The sequence below is a fragment of the Typopeltis vanoorti genome, chromosome 13, assembly GCF_054136105.1.
Source record: "Typopeltis vanoorti isolate ZY-2024b chromosome 13, IOZ_Tvanoo_1.0, whole genome shotgun sequence".
Lineage (NCBI taxonomy): Eukaryota > Metazoa > Arthropoda > Arachnida > Uropygi > Thelyphonidae > Typopeltis > Typopeltis vanoorti.
Window position 1 is genome coordinate 54476398 of NC_143561.1, and position 17921 is coordinate 54494318.

At 36.0% G+C, this 17921-nt stretch overlaps 1 protein-coding gene across 3 annotated transcripts in view; it reads left to right on the plus strand.

The window, feature by feature from the left end:
• The first annotated feature begins 4258 nt into the window (after positions 1-4258).
• MED16 (mediator complex subunit 16) overlaps positions 4259-17921 on the plus strand; it is a 200591-nt gene continuing 186928 nt past the window's right edge. For all 3 annotated transcript variants that reach the window (XM_090402741.1, XM_090402742.1, XM_090402743.1), the window contains exons 1-3: positions 4259-4636; positions 7381-7527; positions 11792-11897. In XM_090402741.1, coding sequence (XP_090258867.1) covers positions 4575-4636; positions 7381-7527; positions 11792-11897 — 315 coding nt within the window. In that variant the 5' untranslated portion in view covers positions 4259-4574. The remainder of the gene's footprint in view (positions 4637-7380; positions 7528-11791; positions 11898-17921) is intronic.

Consider the following 17921-nt stretch of genomic DNA (forward strand, 5'->3'; position numbering starts at 1 on the left):
CAAACATTAAAAATATTGTGTTAGAGTTAGGGACCACGAGATGGCGGCACTAGCTTTCCGCCTTCTTCACTGCGTACCGATGAATCAGTGATAGCCTTGGGCCAGCTATCTCTCTGATTGGCTACCAGTGGAGATTGAACTGCCCACTCAGTCTCCAAACGTTAGGTAGGGTAAACGGCACCGCCTACTCCCTATACGGGAACAAACAGGTGTTAGCTGATTTTTTTACAATAAAATAGATATTATACCAAAAGAATTTTAAAGTATTTCAAGACTCCTTATAAGCTAATGTATTGCAACTCAAGTTTCCGTTGTTCCATCAAGTTTCCATACTGAATCCATTATTTCTGATATAACCTTATGTCTGCATGCAGATTGAAAAGAATATGGTTAAATCTATAATTGAAATATATTCATACATTCAACAACCAAGTAATTGAAAAATGTAAATTAAATAAATGAAGCTGATAGTTTTAGATTCAAAAGTGATTAAGAAGTTATAGGACTTCCCAATGGTGAGAAGTCAGTATTTGTGCAGAAGGCCCTGAGGAAAGAAGTTCTTCTTCTTCTGGCTGAAGGAAATGCGTTCTAAATTCCATTCTGGTCGAAGACTCAGAGACTTCTAAGCCTTTTAGCCACGCAATCCCGAGTTAGTTGAACTCTGGTCCGAACTTGTTGGGTTATTTCTTCTGGAATCTCTGCTTCTTAATCCTGTAGCTCAAGAAATTCCGTAAAATACACTATTTGAGTCAATAGCATATTGCGTTAGGATTATACAGGAAGGTGGCGGAAGTTATCAAAAATCATAGATATTTTGGACCAGATATCTTTAATTGGATAAGGATAGAGATTGAACTCAGACTACAAAAGTTGGAGAGAAAATTTGATTAATTAGGCGACTTTGCCTACTCCCTTTCGGGAGTAGGCGAAGTCGTCTAATAAATCAAATAAAGGACGTTACTTGCAGATGAAAATTCTATATTGTACACTCCACCACTACACACTGAAAGTGCTTTTGTATATTAATTGTTCTTTTACCAGTCTGACGAGATTCGCTAACTTATCATCATTTGAAAAGCCCATATAAAGAGTCTTCGTGTCTCTCCTTTATGGTTAAAACACGCCATGGGAAATAAAAAAAAGGTTAGAAGACTTTTATGCTGGAATCTTTTTTATGCAGGTACAGTGGAAATTCCAGAAGAGATAAGAAGAATTGGGCATGTTGGCTACCATCAAGGAAGCCAAACAAAATAATATTATGAATGTTTAGTTAAATAACAAGTATGAAAACTGTTTATGTCATATGTCCCTCAGTTGGCCTCTCATAATGACACGAAGTATCTTTATGTACTGAGGCCTTTGCAACTGAAGATAAGTTAGCAAATCTCATCAGACTGGTCAGAGAACAATTAATATGCAAAAGTACTGTTCAGTGTGTAGTAGTGGTATATGAAATATAGATTTTTCATCTGTAAAACTCTAGTTTCTTCCGAAACTAGAATTTTACAAACTAACCTGCTAGAAGAACACAAGCAATTTACAAAATTAATATTCTGGCCTCAGCCTTAATTGCTTCTATTGTGATTCAAAACAATCATAACAATGCACTCTGAACCATGATGAATAGATAGTAGGTCGTGTAGTCTAGAGTGATTAAAGAACCTAACTAATAAGCTCAGTGTTTTATGCTAAGTTAGGAAAAATAGACAATGAAAATCCAATTAGACATGATGCCCTTTTAATGGGAGGAGAAATATATTTTCAACAGGTATCCACAAGAAATGAGACTAAATATTAAAAAATATCAACTAACGACTTTTATTCCATAATAGGGAGTAGGCGAGGCCTTTATACCCTATCTAGCTTTTGGAGACTGAGTGGGCAGTTCAATCTCCACCAGTAGCCAATCAGAGATAGCTGGCCCGTGTCTATCACTAAGTATAGCAGCCACCGATGAAGAGGCTGGCAAACAAGTGCTGCCATCTCTTGGTACCTAACCCTAACAAGATATGTCACTGTCTGAAATAATGTGGGTACTACGGTCGATTTTCTTGAGTTTACGGGACGAAAAACCCGAGTTTCTGGGAGGAAAAACCCGCTTGCCCGTGCCAGAGATCGACTAACTCGGAAACGGTCGAAGATAGGCTTAGAAAAAGTTCCTCCAGTCAGCGACTAGACTAGAACCTGGGTCTAACTTCAGGCGGCCAAGTGCAGAAGACGCAAGCGTCACTTCCACTGAGCAACACAGGCCTCAAGACTAAATATTATTATTATTATTATTATAAAAATCAGCTAACGTCTTTTATTCCCTTTATAGGGAGTAGGCGAGGCCTTTATACCCTATCTAGCTTTTGGAGACTGAGTGGGCAGTTCAATCTCCACCGGTAGCCAATCAGAGATAGCTGGCCCATGTCTATCACTAATTATAGCAGCCGCAGATGAAGAGGCTGGCAAACAAGTGCTGCAATCTCTTGGTGCCTAATAAGATATTTTATATGAAATATGTGGTTACTACAGTCGATTTTCTTGAGTTTATTATTATTATTATTATTGTTGTTGTTGGTACTTCATGGAGTCAAAAGACTCATCACTGGAGACCAACGTTATCCATTAACATGATACCTATCATACATCTCCATAAACTTATTCATTATTGGGGCACACACAACCACCTCTGGCAACCCATTCCACTCATTCACCATCCATTCTTCAAGAAAAGAACCTAGTCTTCAAACACTTATTAACCACACTCTTAGACAGCTTCCAAGTGTGACCCCTTGTCACACTTGTAATTTCGCCTACTCCCATGTATTGAAAATTTTCTTCAGTGTCATTCTTATAGTTTTCCTTTAGTAGGGCCGTAACTACACTTTTCCAGAGGAGGGCAGGATCCTTCCAGGTTAGCTTGGGAAGTTTAATTTAGCTGTAATTTTTTTAGGCGGAATCTAGAGCATCATGCACTTGTGCATACGTATGGCTGTTCCCTTTAGTAACTTACAAGTTTCTATCATATCCCCTCTCCTCTGCCTGTCAACTAAACTCTGCAACATGCACACAGCCTCTATTCTCATAAGGAACATTCCTCAGACCTGTCGCCAACTTGGTCACTCTTTTTTGAATCCTCTCCACTACCTTCCGATCCCTAAGAAATGCAGGTGACCAAATCTGTGCACAGTAATCAGATGTGGCAAATCATAGCCTTATAAAGAGGGATAATAACCCATCTATCCCTACTTGTCAGTGTGTTCTTCAACAACCATGTAATTTGATGCGATGTTTTGGCAACCTTTGCAATATTATTATTACTATTATTATTATGATATCACACCTCCAGGGAGTCCAAAGACTCATCGAGGGAGGGCATCAACTCTACAACTCCACGTCTCACTACTCCACCAACCTTCATCATCTAACACCAACGCCATCTACCGCCGACTACCACCACTAGTGTTTTCACAGACAATCACAAACATCCATGTCCATGGCGGGATTCGAACCCGCAACCTTTTGGCTGGAGAGCGGATACGCTAACGACTCGTGCAACCCGGCAGGCAAAAAAAAGAAGAAAACGTAATTCCCAGTCGGCAGGATTCGAGCCTGAGCTGGGAAATCCCAATGAATTTCAAGTCCGTCGCCTTAACCACTCGCCCACGACTGCTCCTCTAAAGTTCTCTTCACAATAATCCTAGTTCCATTAATATAGTACACTGCTTGTGATCTCATCCTCCCAAAATGCATCGTCTTACACTTAGCCCAGTTAAACTGTCAAATGCCTTTGCAAAGTCCAGCAGTATCGCCGAGTAAGGATTTCCTTTATCCACCCAGTCCTGAATTCTAATTTTTATTAATTTCTCCAAAACCTTAACCACCACTCCTGATATACCGATCGGCCTATAATTTGCTATTATTATTTTGAACTTCACCAGAACTGAAGCTTAACTTAAACACCTTGATGAGAGGAGCTGCTAATTCTCTTGCACATTCTTGTAATACATGGGCCAATATGCCACCTAACACTATGGCACACACACACACACACACATAATATATGGGGATGCTTTTGAATTACATTATAAAATAAATATTCCAAATAAATGTGATTAGTAAAAACTAAGTACATTCTATTAATATTAAAAAATAAAAAAATAAAAGAATATTAAAAAAATTTAAAAAAATAAAAAAGAGAGAACTATTTTCTCACGTTTTGTCCGCCGTTGATCTGTAGGGTAAACTGGTAATAAGTAGCGCTGTTATTTGTAGTTCAAAAATATAGAAAAGAAATATTAATTTTCATGGTATGTTTACTGTGGCCTAGGAAACCCAGCATAACCTAAAATTCAACTGCGTTTATATGAAACAGTCCTCTGTTGGATTAAGAATGAACTTTCGAAGTTTTTGCATATTTCATATGTGTATTTTCACTTTTGCATTTGATCAATAGAAAGTTAGGAATTCTAGTGCTGTGAAATAATAAAAATATAGTTACTTTGATATTTTTGTGAATCTGTTATGGATAATATACTACTTGAATCATTTATTACTAATTAATTTTGATTAATCTGGAGAGTAATGAAATGGATCATATTTATTCTGTTCAAAGGCGATCGGTACCACTTTCATCCCTCAATGCTGAATGGTAAGTATTTTATTTGTTGACTAATATAAACGAACATATTAATTTAAATAATTAGAAATATAAAATAATTTTATGAATGTTTATATATACTGACTAGATTTACACACTGTATTGTTTCTTTTAGAATTAAAATGCCGAAAGCAGGTTATGTTCTCATTTTGCTATATCATTTATATACAAATTAAAGAGTAGTGGTCCTAGTACAGACTCCTGGAGCACTCCACTAATCACCCTCATTCGCCATGATTTCACTCCTCCATACACAACCCTCTGTTTGTCTATCAGCCCACCTCCCTCATCCATACCACTAGCATCATATCCATTCCCATTTGCTCAAACTTATGTAATGATTAACTACCCAGGCAGCTATATGGATGAAATATATCAATTAATTTATGCTTTGCATCAGTATTTAAATAGTATCAAAATGTTACTTCAGTTTCAATGGGCACTTTGGTAGTAGAGGATCGGTGTAGTGTTGGAGACGGTGAGTTGTTCAATAGGTGTCCCCCCACAATGAGTCTTAGGACTCCTTGGAGGTGTCACTAATAATAATAATAATAATAACTTCACATCCATGTAATTATTGAAGTGTAAAAACATCAAAGCCAGTAAAGGGATTAATTTTTAAATTTCCTTTGGCATTGAAATATACAGTACTATTTCTAGGATTTGCAAAACTTACTGTAAGAGACCAAACTCCCTACATCCCTTTCCTGCATTTTGTCCTGTAATAATTCCCTCCCTCCCTCTCTCTCTCTCTCTCAGTGCACGTGCACACACACACACACACACACATCATATGCATATGCTTTTCTAACCTTGTGTTCTAATCATATGACACCTTTCTCCCTTCTACATTAATTTAATCTTAGTGTGATAGTGCACTGATCTTGATCAATGCATTCCATTGGATGCTCGCCTGTGGTTCGGTTTCTACTCGCATGATCTTAATCAGGGCCTTCAGTGAGTGCTTGCACAGGAGATAGCAGTTCTTCTTGGTTGCTTGCAGAGGTTATAAAGTAAAGGTTCTCAACTCACTATCCACCAACACCTCCATTTCCATCTCTAAAAATGGATTTTGGGAGTGGGAGCTGATGAATAGAGGAGTGAAAAATGAGAGATGCTCTCCACTTCCTGAAGTGAAACTTCATTCCATTCATCTGCTCAGAAGTAGAATTTATTCAAATCTTCTTGCAACAAAAGTGCATCAAAACTTATGCTGTTACCCTTTCCAATTTAGCCATCTGTGAACAGTTGAATGTCCCTCCCCTCTCAGCCCCCTTCAGTGATATCATCAATTTATAAGTTAAACAATAGTGACTCCAGCACAGAACCTTGTGGTACACCTTTCTAGCTTCTATCAACCAACTATATCTGTAATACTTAGGCTCTTCTACTATCTGTATCCCTCTCAAATTCAATAGCAGTTTGTGTGTTTTGCTCTTCCGTATTCTATCAAATGTCTGGAAAAGCTAGAAAAATCACTGTGTAAGAACCTTCTCTGTCCAGCACAAACCCATGCTATTTTTTGAAAAGATTCCTATTCTCACTAACCCAATTTTGTATTTTATCTCTGACCAGCTTCTCCAACATCTTCACCACCTGATTCTGAATCTAGCCTAGAGTTTGCCACCGCTATTTTTCTCTTCTTGCCACTCTTCTGGGACTGTACCCATACCAAACTCTCTACTGTGTTTTATCTTTACTTTTTGAAGTCTCCTGTCAAGCACTTTCTTCAAAAAGTGTCCTTTTAACTAAGTTGCTAATTTGATCTTGGTATTTTTGTGAAGCATTCACTATTGTTTTGCTTCACATGCCTATTTTACAAAAGAGAATAGTCAAAATAACAAAAGATCACTTGGATGTTGAAGGATGTACTGACAAAAGATAAGCAAGTATTATTCTTCTCTATAAGACTTTGATATGGCTATACTTGGAGTACTAAGCCCAGATATGGTCATTTGAGTTCTTAAATATGTGAAAATGTTGAAGAGGATTTCAGATGAATTACCAAAATTGATTTATTTATGTAGTGCTCTATGAGGATTAGTTCAAGGCTTGTAGATTGGAGAGTTTAATTAATAGGTGAAAATGAGGGATATGATAAAATTGTATTTTAAGTTACTAAAGGAGTTTTAGAACGTAATACCAAAGAAATTTTCCATTGCATGACAGATCACATCCCTTAAAGTTGTGTTAACAAGGGTAGGGTATGAGGATTAGGCTTTTTTTTTACTTGTAGAGTGGTGAGTGGAAAGACAGCTGAAAGAGTTATTTGTTAGTGCTTTTCAGTGAATGAATTTAAGGGGAGAAACACACTGTGTGAATAATAGTTAATGTGGGTTAATGCAATGTCTTTGGACTCCATGGAGATTCACCTGTAATACTTCCATAGAATTTTACTGAATCCCACACCTTTCCAGACAGGTCACCATACCACCAAATTAACTTCATCATTTTCATATTGTAATTTTGCCTTGTCACTAAAAATTATAAGTAGCTCAAATGCAGTACCTTTGTATTCATTCATTGTTAAAAATGTAGTTGAATTTTTTTTTGTTTTTTTGTTTAGAAAAATGAATAGTGACTAATTAGAAAAATGACTATTCACTTTGGTGTTTTGATTTTCATCGTATGTTTTTTCTTTTATATGCTGACATTATATGCATTAATTATGAATTAAACAAATTATTCAATGTAATTCCTCAGGAATTTTTTATAAATTTCTTAAATTCTTTCAGGATGACAGAAGGCAATACCGTATTATCAGTGTCTAGTCGTAACACAGTTGCATTTACTTCAACTACTGATCTGCAAGATATTAGCACCAAATTATCAAAGAATCATGTTTATGTTGCCGATTTGAATATGCCATGGGATATATATAAGTATGTTTATTTTACATCTGAGTTATTAAATTTATTTCTAAAAACACCATTATAAACATGTTTTGATCTGAGTTTTAATACATTTATTAGAGGCACATAATACTAGGTATACATCAAAGTGTGATTTGGCCGAAGCACCGAATATTTGGTTTGAAATTCGCCGAAGCATACTAAATTAAATTTTATAAACGCTATTGTCTCTGTAGCACAATTGGAAGAATAACGATACATTGTACCCTTCAGTTGGGAAAGGATTGAGTTCACTTCTCATCATGACAAGAGAAATCTTATGTGGGCTTTTCAATTGATGGTGAGTTAGCTGACCTCATACGGAGGTAGCAGGATTTTTCTCTCCTAGAAACACGAATTTTTCATCTTGCATGAAAGAGAACTATGAGAGCTTCACTCCAATCATCGGTAATTCATCCCTCTCTCCAGGCTTTCTAAACTATGCAGTGCAGCCACTGTAAGACTTTTATACCACCATCAGCATTTCTGCTCGAATATCATCTACTCCTGCTGCCTTTCCACATTTTAAGCCTTTGATGGCTTTTTCTACTTCAAGTATGGATATGTATTCCTGACTACATGCCTGTTGAATGTTTTTTACCATTGTACTATCACTGTTTGTTTCCTTTAGCAATTTTTCGAAGTAATTACTCCATACTTCAAAGATATCTTTTTTCTCCAGTTTTCATGTCACCTATATCATCTCTAATTCATTTTACTGCATGCTTTCCTCCATTTCTGAACTTCTTCAACAACCTCCAGAATATCTTGCCACCCTTCTTGATATTTATTTTCTATGTTCTTATCAAAGTCTTCCCATGACTTGCTTAGCTAGTTTTTACATAGAGTTTAGCTTTCTTACATTTGTCTCTGTATTCTCTAACAGCAGAAGCTGACTTATTTGCCATGATCTTTTGATATGCTTTCTTCTTTTCCTTCACAACCTCTTTAACTTCTTGTGTCCACCATGGAGTTCTGATTTTTCTATCCTTGCAGACAACCTCACCACATGCTTCTCTGGCTGAATCAATCAGTGTTTTCTTCATAGCTTGCCACTGAATCTCCAAGGTTTGTTACTTGTTCTCAAATTCTTTCATTTTTTTTTCTTGAATAATGTCTGTATTTTAGTCTACAATTCAAATATGACATGCTCAACTTTTATTTGCTTTAAAACTTCCTTACATGTTCTTCTTTTCAATATGAAATTCAATTTTATCCTGCTCAAGACTAAATGGTGATCACTTCCAATTTCAAATCCTCTGTACACTCTGATGTCCTGCACCAGGGAGAAAACATCGCTATCAACAATAACATAGTCAGTGAGACTTTTCTTATTTCTTGCCTCATCTCTCCATGTGACTTTGTGCACATATTTATGTCGGAACATTGTGTTAGTAATAACCAGTCTATGTCCTGAGCAGAAATTGAATAGGTGTTTGCCATTATTATTAGCTTTGCTCTTTTCTCCAAATTTTCCCAAAATATTTTTGTATGTCTGACAATCATTTCTTACTCTACTATTTAAATCTCCAACAAGGATCAACTTTTCCTTTTTTATTTGTGTCAGTTACTTTCTCTGAATCTTCAAAAAATTTCTTCACTTCTACCTTAGTAGAACCTTCTGTGGGACCATAGGCATAAATAAGTCCCATTGTCCAGTTCCCCATTCTGATATTTGCCCACACCACTCTAATTGAGACCCTGCTATTCAAGAAGATTAGCCTCGTATATTTAGTGTTGAATACTATGGCTACTCCTTCTTTTCCTTTATCTTCATCGCCTGAGTATAATATTTTGTATTTTTTGCTCAGAAAGATCTCACCAGTTTTTGTCTTCTTTGTTTCAGTCACCCCTATTATGTCAATCTGGTGCTTATCCAATTCCTCAACTAGCTCAATTTCTTTGCCATTCAGGCTTCTTATATTGACAGTACTGATCTTGAACTCTGGTGATGTTGAGTTAGGGCGTGTTTTAGGATTTGTTCCAGCATCTGACTTTTCACTGTTCTCCCTGGTTTCCTGGTGAAAACAACGGGGATCTTGTTTAACTGGGTGACATCCCAGTTGGCATGAAATTCTGTCATGTTGTACCATCATTTTATATTTTGGTTTAAGCCACTAAGAATACAATTTGTTTGGCTAAATCCCAAATTGCTAGCACATTTTCCTTCATTCAGTATCTAGGTAGATACCCAACAGGGTGCACCATGAGACAGTGAGATTGTACATTAGGTCAGAATTGAACCCCATCCTATTGCTGAGCAGGCTGGTTTTAGCCCAGGCAAATCCTGCACATCACAAATTCTCAACCTCACTGAATATATAGAAAATGGTTATGAACAAAAACTAGCCACAGGAACAGTCTTTGTAGACCTAACTGCAGCATATGATACCATAAACCATCTCACACTCAGAAATAAAATATACAGAATAACTAGAGACTATCGCCTTCTCCTCCTGATCCAATCACTCCTGGAAAACAGATGCTTTTACGTGGACCTGGGGTTAGGAAGAGCCGCTGGCATCTCCAAAAAAATGGCCTTCCTCATGGAAGTGTGTTATCACCATTACTTTTTAACATTTACGTCAGTGATCTCCCCTGATGCTACTCAATCAAAAAATTTCAAGCCCATTGAAACTACTCTATCACTTGCCTTAAATAGTCTAACTACATATTATAGCAGCAATCAACTAAAACCAAACCCCTTGAAAACCCAGACTGGCCTTTTCGAAGGAAGTCAACAGGAAGCTACAGATTTCTTGGGAAGGCTCTAATACAGAATATTCATGGAACCCAATCTACCTCGGTGTGACTCTCAATCACACCCTCTCATATAAAACACAGAAAAAAACAAAGGCAAAAGTGAATGCAAGAAACAGTATACTAAGAAAGCTTACCTCCTCCAAATGGAGTGCAGACCCTAGCACACTGAGATCTTTTGCCTTGGTCCTTTGCTGTTCTTCTGCTGAATATGCCTGCCCAGTATGGTCCAGATTCTGCCATGCTGAAAAACTTGACCCAGCACTGAATAAACGCTGCTGCTTAATTACAGGATGTCTGAAATCAGCACCACTAAAAGACCTGTATACTTTGGCTGGTATTGCATCCCTTTCAATTCTAAGATCTGCATTCTCAGCTGACGAAAGAAACAGACAAATGAATGATGAACGCTATCCACTATTTGGCTAGACCGCAGTGCCCCAAAGACTAAGATCCCGACATAGCTTCCTGGCAGCTGTTAAACCACCTAAAAACCTCCCAGAGACAAGACTTCAACAAAGCTTGCACTATATCCTGAAAATAATACTAGTATTCCAACAGCCGAACATCTTCCACTTGGTCTGGAATACTTGGAAAAGCCTCAACAGACTTCGAATGACAGGACGCTGCAAACAAAAATCTGGGCCAATGAGGTAGCCCTCATTGGCCCAGATTTTTGTGAGTGTAGGACAACCCAGGCCATGGAACACCTTCTTTCTTGTCCCTTTCTTCCACACCCTGCACAAAAGAGGACCTTATATCCTGCACAGAAAGAGCAGTTGATTGTGCTGGAGGAACATCTGACCGTATTTATTCTATATAAGTTATCTGTAGTTTCCTTTTTTTCATATTTAATTATTATTCCCTGTATAATTCACCTACCAAATTTAAGCTGTTCTCATTTGTAATGTATCCAAATTTGTTGTAAATAATGTTGTACCACTTACTTACTACTGTACCACTTGTGTTTAGATATGAAATAAATTAGGTCAGAAGCCCTAGTCAGTTCTCTGCATTCCTTTAAAGGCTATGTGGAGGTCTCCTCTCAGTTATACAGTTAGACCCTTAAGCACTCCTCGCATTCTTGCATTATTATAACCCATATGTAAATTATTTTCACATATGGTTATATTTGAAAATTGCTGATTATTTCACACACATGAAATTGATATTTATGTGTATAAAGGTAAATTAAAAATGAGATTTTTATTATATAAATTTGATCATATCATTCCTTCACAAACTTTTTCTGATTGTAAAGTGATAAATGGTATATTGCAGAAATTATAAAGAAAAATAAAATAAAATAATGTTTTAAGTTTTGACTTATGTTATTCAAATATAATATTGTTGAGCAATATAAATTCAAAAATAAATTTATCAGTAATTTTTCTGTCTGAAGTATTATTTTACTAAGCTATTTCTTTAATTCACACATTGCAAGAATTTTATATTGCATAATTCAGTACATTAAAACTGCATAAATCTTTTATAGAGTATTAAGTCATGCAGAAGAAATCACATATGTTGAATGGGATGTAAGTGGCAATAAGCTTCTTATAGCTGATGCTGTAGGACATATACAAATATGGGCCACAAAGGTGAGAAATAATGCTTTAAACTTAGAAACAGATTACAATAAAAATATATAAGTAATTCCCCAATATGTTATGTGACCTTGTGAGTACCTGAGTTAGATTGGATAATTGTTAGATTATCAGTAAACATCCCGATTTCAGTGGTCTGAACCCAGAATAGTGTGAATATATTGCTATTTGGAATGAGATGGTTCCTTCCAGATTTTATATAAAAATCTGGTCACTTAGGTTAAATCTCATGATATTCAGGTTCCTTGCTTATAAGAATTATCATTAATAATTCTTTGAACATTTCTTAATGTATTAATTTCATTGCCATGCATTGTGTTAGTTAATTAAGAAATATTTTGTCATACATTGCATCATTTTGTATATATTTTTTAAAATTGATATAAATATTATCATTTTTATTTGTATATGCAAATATACAAATAAATTTGTCTTCAATTTTTAGCAGTTAATAAAGGGCATTGTTTTGACTGCTGATGCAGCATCAAGTCATTGATATAACTTGTGTTCATTGTTATCTGCTGCTGCTAGCTCAGAAACAGTGATTTGTAATTGCATTTTAAGAATTAATCTGTTGCTCAAAGCACATGAAAGTATACAGAGCAAAAAAACAACATTAAGAGTTGCATAAAGCGATCTTGATTATTGCTCTTCATCTTAGAATTAGCACTCACTTGATACCCATACATAGCACTGATCTGAAACTTCTAATTTGTGGAATTGATATAAAATTTATACAGTAATCTATTATTTATCCGATTGCATTGATCAAGCAATTTTTGTGTTTGGTGAGTTGAAGGATTGTTAACTTGAAGGAATGCATTGATGGAAAACATTCTGGGAGCCATTGGATGTTTTTCCCATTATTATTAAATTAAAATATAAATATAATCACATATAAATATGAGAAGTTTCCAAAAAGTAAGGTAACACGTTTTTTTTTTTTTTCAAGTTGAAATTATGCATCAATAAATATGTGAAAATGCACTACTTCTCTACAAAGTCTCCAAATTTATTGACGCACTTGTCCCAACAATAGATCCGTTTATAAATACCAGTACTGTTCCCACACCAAGTAACCAACATTGCACTTGATGAACTGAGTGGCTGAACAAATGGAAGTCTGAAGGCACTAAGCCTGGGCTGTGTGTGTGTGTGTGTGTGTGTGTGTGTGTGTGTGTGTGTGTGTGTGTGTGTGTGTGTGTGTGTGTGTGTGTGTGTGTGTGTGGAGGGGGGGGCACCAAAATCACTTGTCAAGCCGCTTATCAAGAATTCAGGTTGTTTGCATCGAATGTCAGCTATCAGTTTGTCCAATGTTGCACAGTAAAGCTCTGTATTGATTGTTCCTCCCTTCGACAAGAAATCCACCAACAGAACCTTTTGTGATCCCAGAGCACTATGACCATGACTTTTCGGACAGTGGAAACAGTTTGGAATTTTTTAAGCATAGCAAATTGTGGATTTTTCCAGGTCATGAAGTCTTGTTTGCTCTCTGGGGTAAAGTGATGAACTCATGTTTCATCTCCTGTGACTAGGTGAGTGAAAAAAGCCTCGCATTTGTCACTATATTGCAGTCGATTCTCTGAACACATCCCCATGCATATTGCCTTATGCTCCTCTGACAATTGTCAGAGGCGCATGTTTAAAGCCAAGACATCGTGAAAAATTTCATAATCGGTGAACTAAGTTCACCACTTGTGTAATTTCGTGCAGTATCACTCGCCGGTCTCATTCCTTTCAAGAACGATGCCCTTAATGCACAAACTTGATGTTGATCTTCAATGTCACCACAGCCTACTTTAAATTCATTGCACCAAGAGTACTGCTTCATTAACACCACCTTTTCACCTTACACAGCACTTGGTTTACAGTGAATGTCATTTGGTGAATCTCCTTTTTACTTGCTTTTAATTTTTCAGGAAATGACAACATATACTAGAATATGAATTATAAATAACTTTAATTAATACTTTCCTATATTTCAGCAATGTTACATTGCCATCATCGGGGATCACAAAAAAAACAACGATATGTGCATGTAGGCACTAACATGAGCAAATGAGGCTGAATAAAGGCAACAGAAGTTCGACTCCTAAACAGTGCCCCCTAGTGGGCAAAATTGGGTTTTCTTGGCCATTGGGCTGATGTTCTTAAAATGTATTCTGCATAGGACTGAGCCAAATCTTCTACATTTGGAGCAGTCTCATGCACCGAAATTTGTTGCGGTTTGGAAGGTTTTTTTAAAACTGAGGCAGATTTGATGAATAGTCTTTCATACTTTTATTTGCTGTGATGCAATAGAGTGGCCTTCCAGCATATTCTATGGTTGGTTTCCAAAGCATTGTCAGCAAGTCCTGAGTTGCTGTATTGGGGGAATCGGATGTAGTACTCATCATCAAATTCCTGACATGTATCCTCAAGGGTTGTATAAGATATGATAGCACTAAATGAAAAATTTACATCATTACTAACTTCCTATCTACAATTTTCCTCCAAATCAGTCTGTTACTTGTCAAGACTCCAACATTATCAGATCTTATATTTCTATCGTCTAAGGTACTTTGTACCATATCAATCCACCTATATCTTAATCTTCCTCTGGGATGTTTTGCTGCCAACCTGGCAGAGAACATTTGTTTTGCTAATCTTTCTTCACCCATTCTGTTTAAGTGACCATACCACCTGAGATTAGCTCTGCTAACGCATTCCTGGATGCTGACAATGTCAAGTTCTTTCCTAATATCCTCATTTTTAATATGATATTGCCATTGATGCCATCTATTCACGCCTCTAATCTTTCTCAGGACTCTCATATCTGTGGTCTCTAGTCTTTGGTCAAGTGTTTTACTTCTGACCCAGCTCTCAGATCCATAAGTTAAAACTGGTTTGAACACTGTCTTGTATACAGTATAATTTAGTGTTCCGACTAATTTCTCTCTTATTCCACATGAATTTATTCAATTGACTTCCCACCATACCAGCTTTGCTGATTCTGTTGTCTATTTCTATATTGAATTTACCATCTTCACAAAAAATCGTGCCTAAGTAGCTGAAATGTTTTACTTGTTCCACAGGTTCTCCATTCACAACACAATTGACATTTTCAGTGATTCTGCCTATTTTCGTTGTCTTTGTCTTTTTATGGCTGACCTTCATACCATATCTATTACAACCATTATTCAATTTAGTCAGGGACTATTGCAAACATGTAGCGGATTTATTTAGAAGTATAACATCGTCTGCTTAAAGCAAAAAGCTGACATTAACATCTCCAATTCTGATATTATGTTTAATACCACTATCCTTCAAAATGTGATCCATATAGATAATGAATAACAGAGGGAATAATATGCATCCTTGTATCATACCAGAATTAACATTAAACCATCTTCCTGTACTTCCTTCAATTCTAACTGCTGATTTACAACTCAAATAAAGATTAAGTATTGCTTGATATAATGCCCCATTGACACCATATAACTGGCGTATTGAATAGCTTCTCTCTTGGCAACTTGTCATATGCCTTTTCCAGATCGACAAAACTTAAATACAGATCTTTGTTATATTCCCATACTTTCTCAACTATTTGTCGTAAAGTGACGATCTGATCCTGACAGCCTCTATTTGGCCTGAATCCAGCTTGTTCTTCACCGAACTTTTCTTCTACAGTTCTTCTCAACCGTTTCTCAAGTAAACTTGCATAAATCTTTCCAGGAACACTCAGTAGGGAAATACCTCTGTAATTCTTACATTCAGTTTTATTTCCCTTTTTATATATGGGTACTATTAGAGCTCTACTCCAATCATCAGGAATTCGTCCCTCTGTCCAGGCCTTCTGAACTATGTAGTGCAGCCACTGTAAGACTTTTATACCACCATATCTCAGCATTTCTGGTTGAATATCATCTACTCCTGTAGATGTAGTACTTGTGTTTGGATATCCTGATATTGGCTGTCCTGCCTATTTGGCCATAGTAGAATAGTTTACAACTGCAAGGGACCTGGTATACTTCTGGGAGGTCTAGGGGATGTGGCTGGTTTTTGGTAGAGTAGATAAGAGATGGCAATTTCTTATTTCAATTAAAGGAAATATGACCTTACAACCAGTTACAAACTGGTTGTAAGGTCATATTTCCTTTAGGAATTTTGTTAATTTTACTTGCAAAAAAACAAATGGCTTCACGGACATTTTTTGGATCAGACTCGCATGGTAGACACCATCATTTTTGAACGTTATTAATGGGTCTGTCTGTCCAGCATGTTTTATCTCATTTCCTTTCACCGTTATTAAGAAAAAATCTCTTGCCTTACTTTTTGGTAATCCCTTGTATAATTACTGAAGCTTTTAGATGATTTCATCAATTTGAAAGAAAAAAAAATTAAACATTTTTGGCATAATGGTTTTCTCATGAGCAAACAAAAGAAGATTGCAATTACATTCCTGAAGCAGTTAGAAAGAGTTAAACACAGCAAACCAGAAACATAAAATGGTAGCTTCCCTTGTTATATTTGGTCTGTTTTTAACAGAAAGCTGTTGTTTTCTGAACTCTTTTATTACTGACTTCCTTTCATTCAAATGGAGAATTCTAACTCCCCTACCACTGTACTGTACCAGTAGAAAGAAAAGTATAGTTAGCAGATTGCATTTGGTCTGCTATAAAAATTTCATTATACTCATCTGCTAGCTTCTAAAGAATTAATGTGTGAGGGAGGGGAGGAATTGCTGAATTTCTGGAAATGCTGAACTATAATAATGAAAGCACAATGTTTTTGCTACATTCTCTTCCTTTACAAAATTAGTTGGCCTAGTGGATAACAACTCTGCAGGCAAAGCTGTTATTTCCTCGCCCAGTGTGAGGCCACTACGCTGTTTATTGGAGGACTGAGTGCTTGGAAAAAGTTCCATGAATTTTTTTTAATGTTGATTATATTAATAAGTCAAAACTACATAATCTCTTGCCTTTATTATTAACATTTTTCCTATTTTAAAACTAAATTCACAATGCTTGTATTAAAAAAAAAATATAAAGTATATAAATATTGTGAAATTAGCAACTCAAAAGAACAAAATTATTTCTTGTTCATCAGTTGTAAAGAACTAAATAAGCATTATAAACATTTGACCAGAATAATAATTCTAACATTATTTAAAAAAAAAAAAAAATGCCACAGAGTTAAGAGACCCCAAGTCTTGCTGGTAAAAACCTTCAATAGTTTGATTGATTTAGGGAAAAAGTTCCAGAAGGGTTAATTGCTTCTTCCGTTATCTTTTTTTTTTTTTGGATAAAATAAAATTTTTGTAGAGTCATTGACTCTTGAGGACTAGAGACATGAATTTTTCTAAATGGTTTTGCATTGTTTCCCAAGTTAAACCTTGTCTTCAGCGTCTTTATTCTCATTGCCTTTGCTATCCCCTTCTTTTGGGCTTTCTGGTAGTGAATTAGTGTTATTCCAATTAATTCTTTATTCATCAGTTTGCGCATTATCAATTTCATCAATTTGTATATAGTTGTCTATTTCATGGGCAGCACTCTCAGATCACAGTGCCTCTCTTATCTCCAGAATACTTATCTAAACGTAAGCAAGTAATTTTTTTTTTGTTGTTGTTTTTGTTTTCATCATTTAAACCAGAAATCTTTTTTCTTTAAAACGCTCAGAATCTTTGTCATCATCTTTCGAATCAAGCATTGTTCAATGTAGGCCAAATTCTATTCCAGACATGCTTTAGTGTGGAGATATGCTCTTCTATGTTGAAAGTTTTTCCACTTGGTTATACTGTATATTAAAGATGCCAAGAAATTATATTCTTGGTATAATCCTTTATCCAAGTGTAAACAAAGTATGTGCATGAAGTAACTTCACAACTGGGCAACTTGTATATAGAGGTTTAATGACTTCACATCACTTGCCTTAGTATCCCACAATGCAAAGCATATATCCTTAAGGATATGTATAATGGTATATATATCCTTAAGGATATGTATGATTCGAAAGACGATGACAAAGATTCTGAGGGTT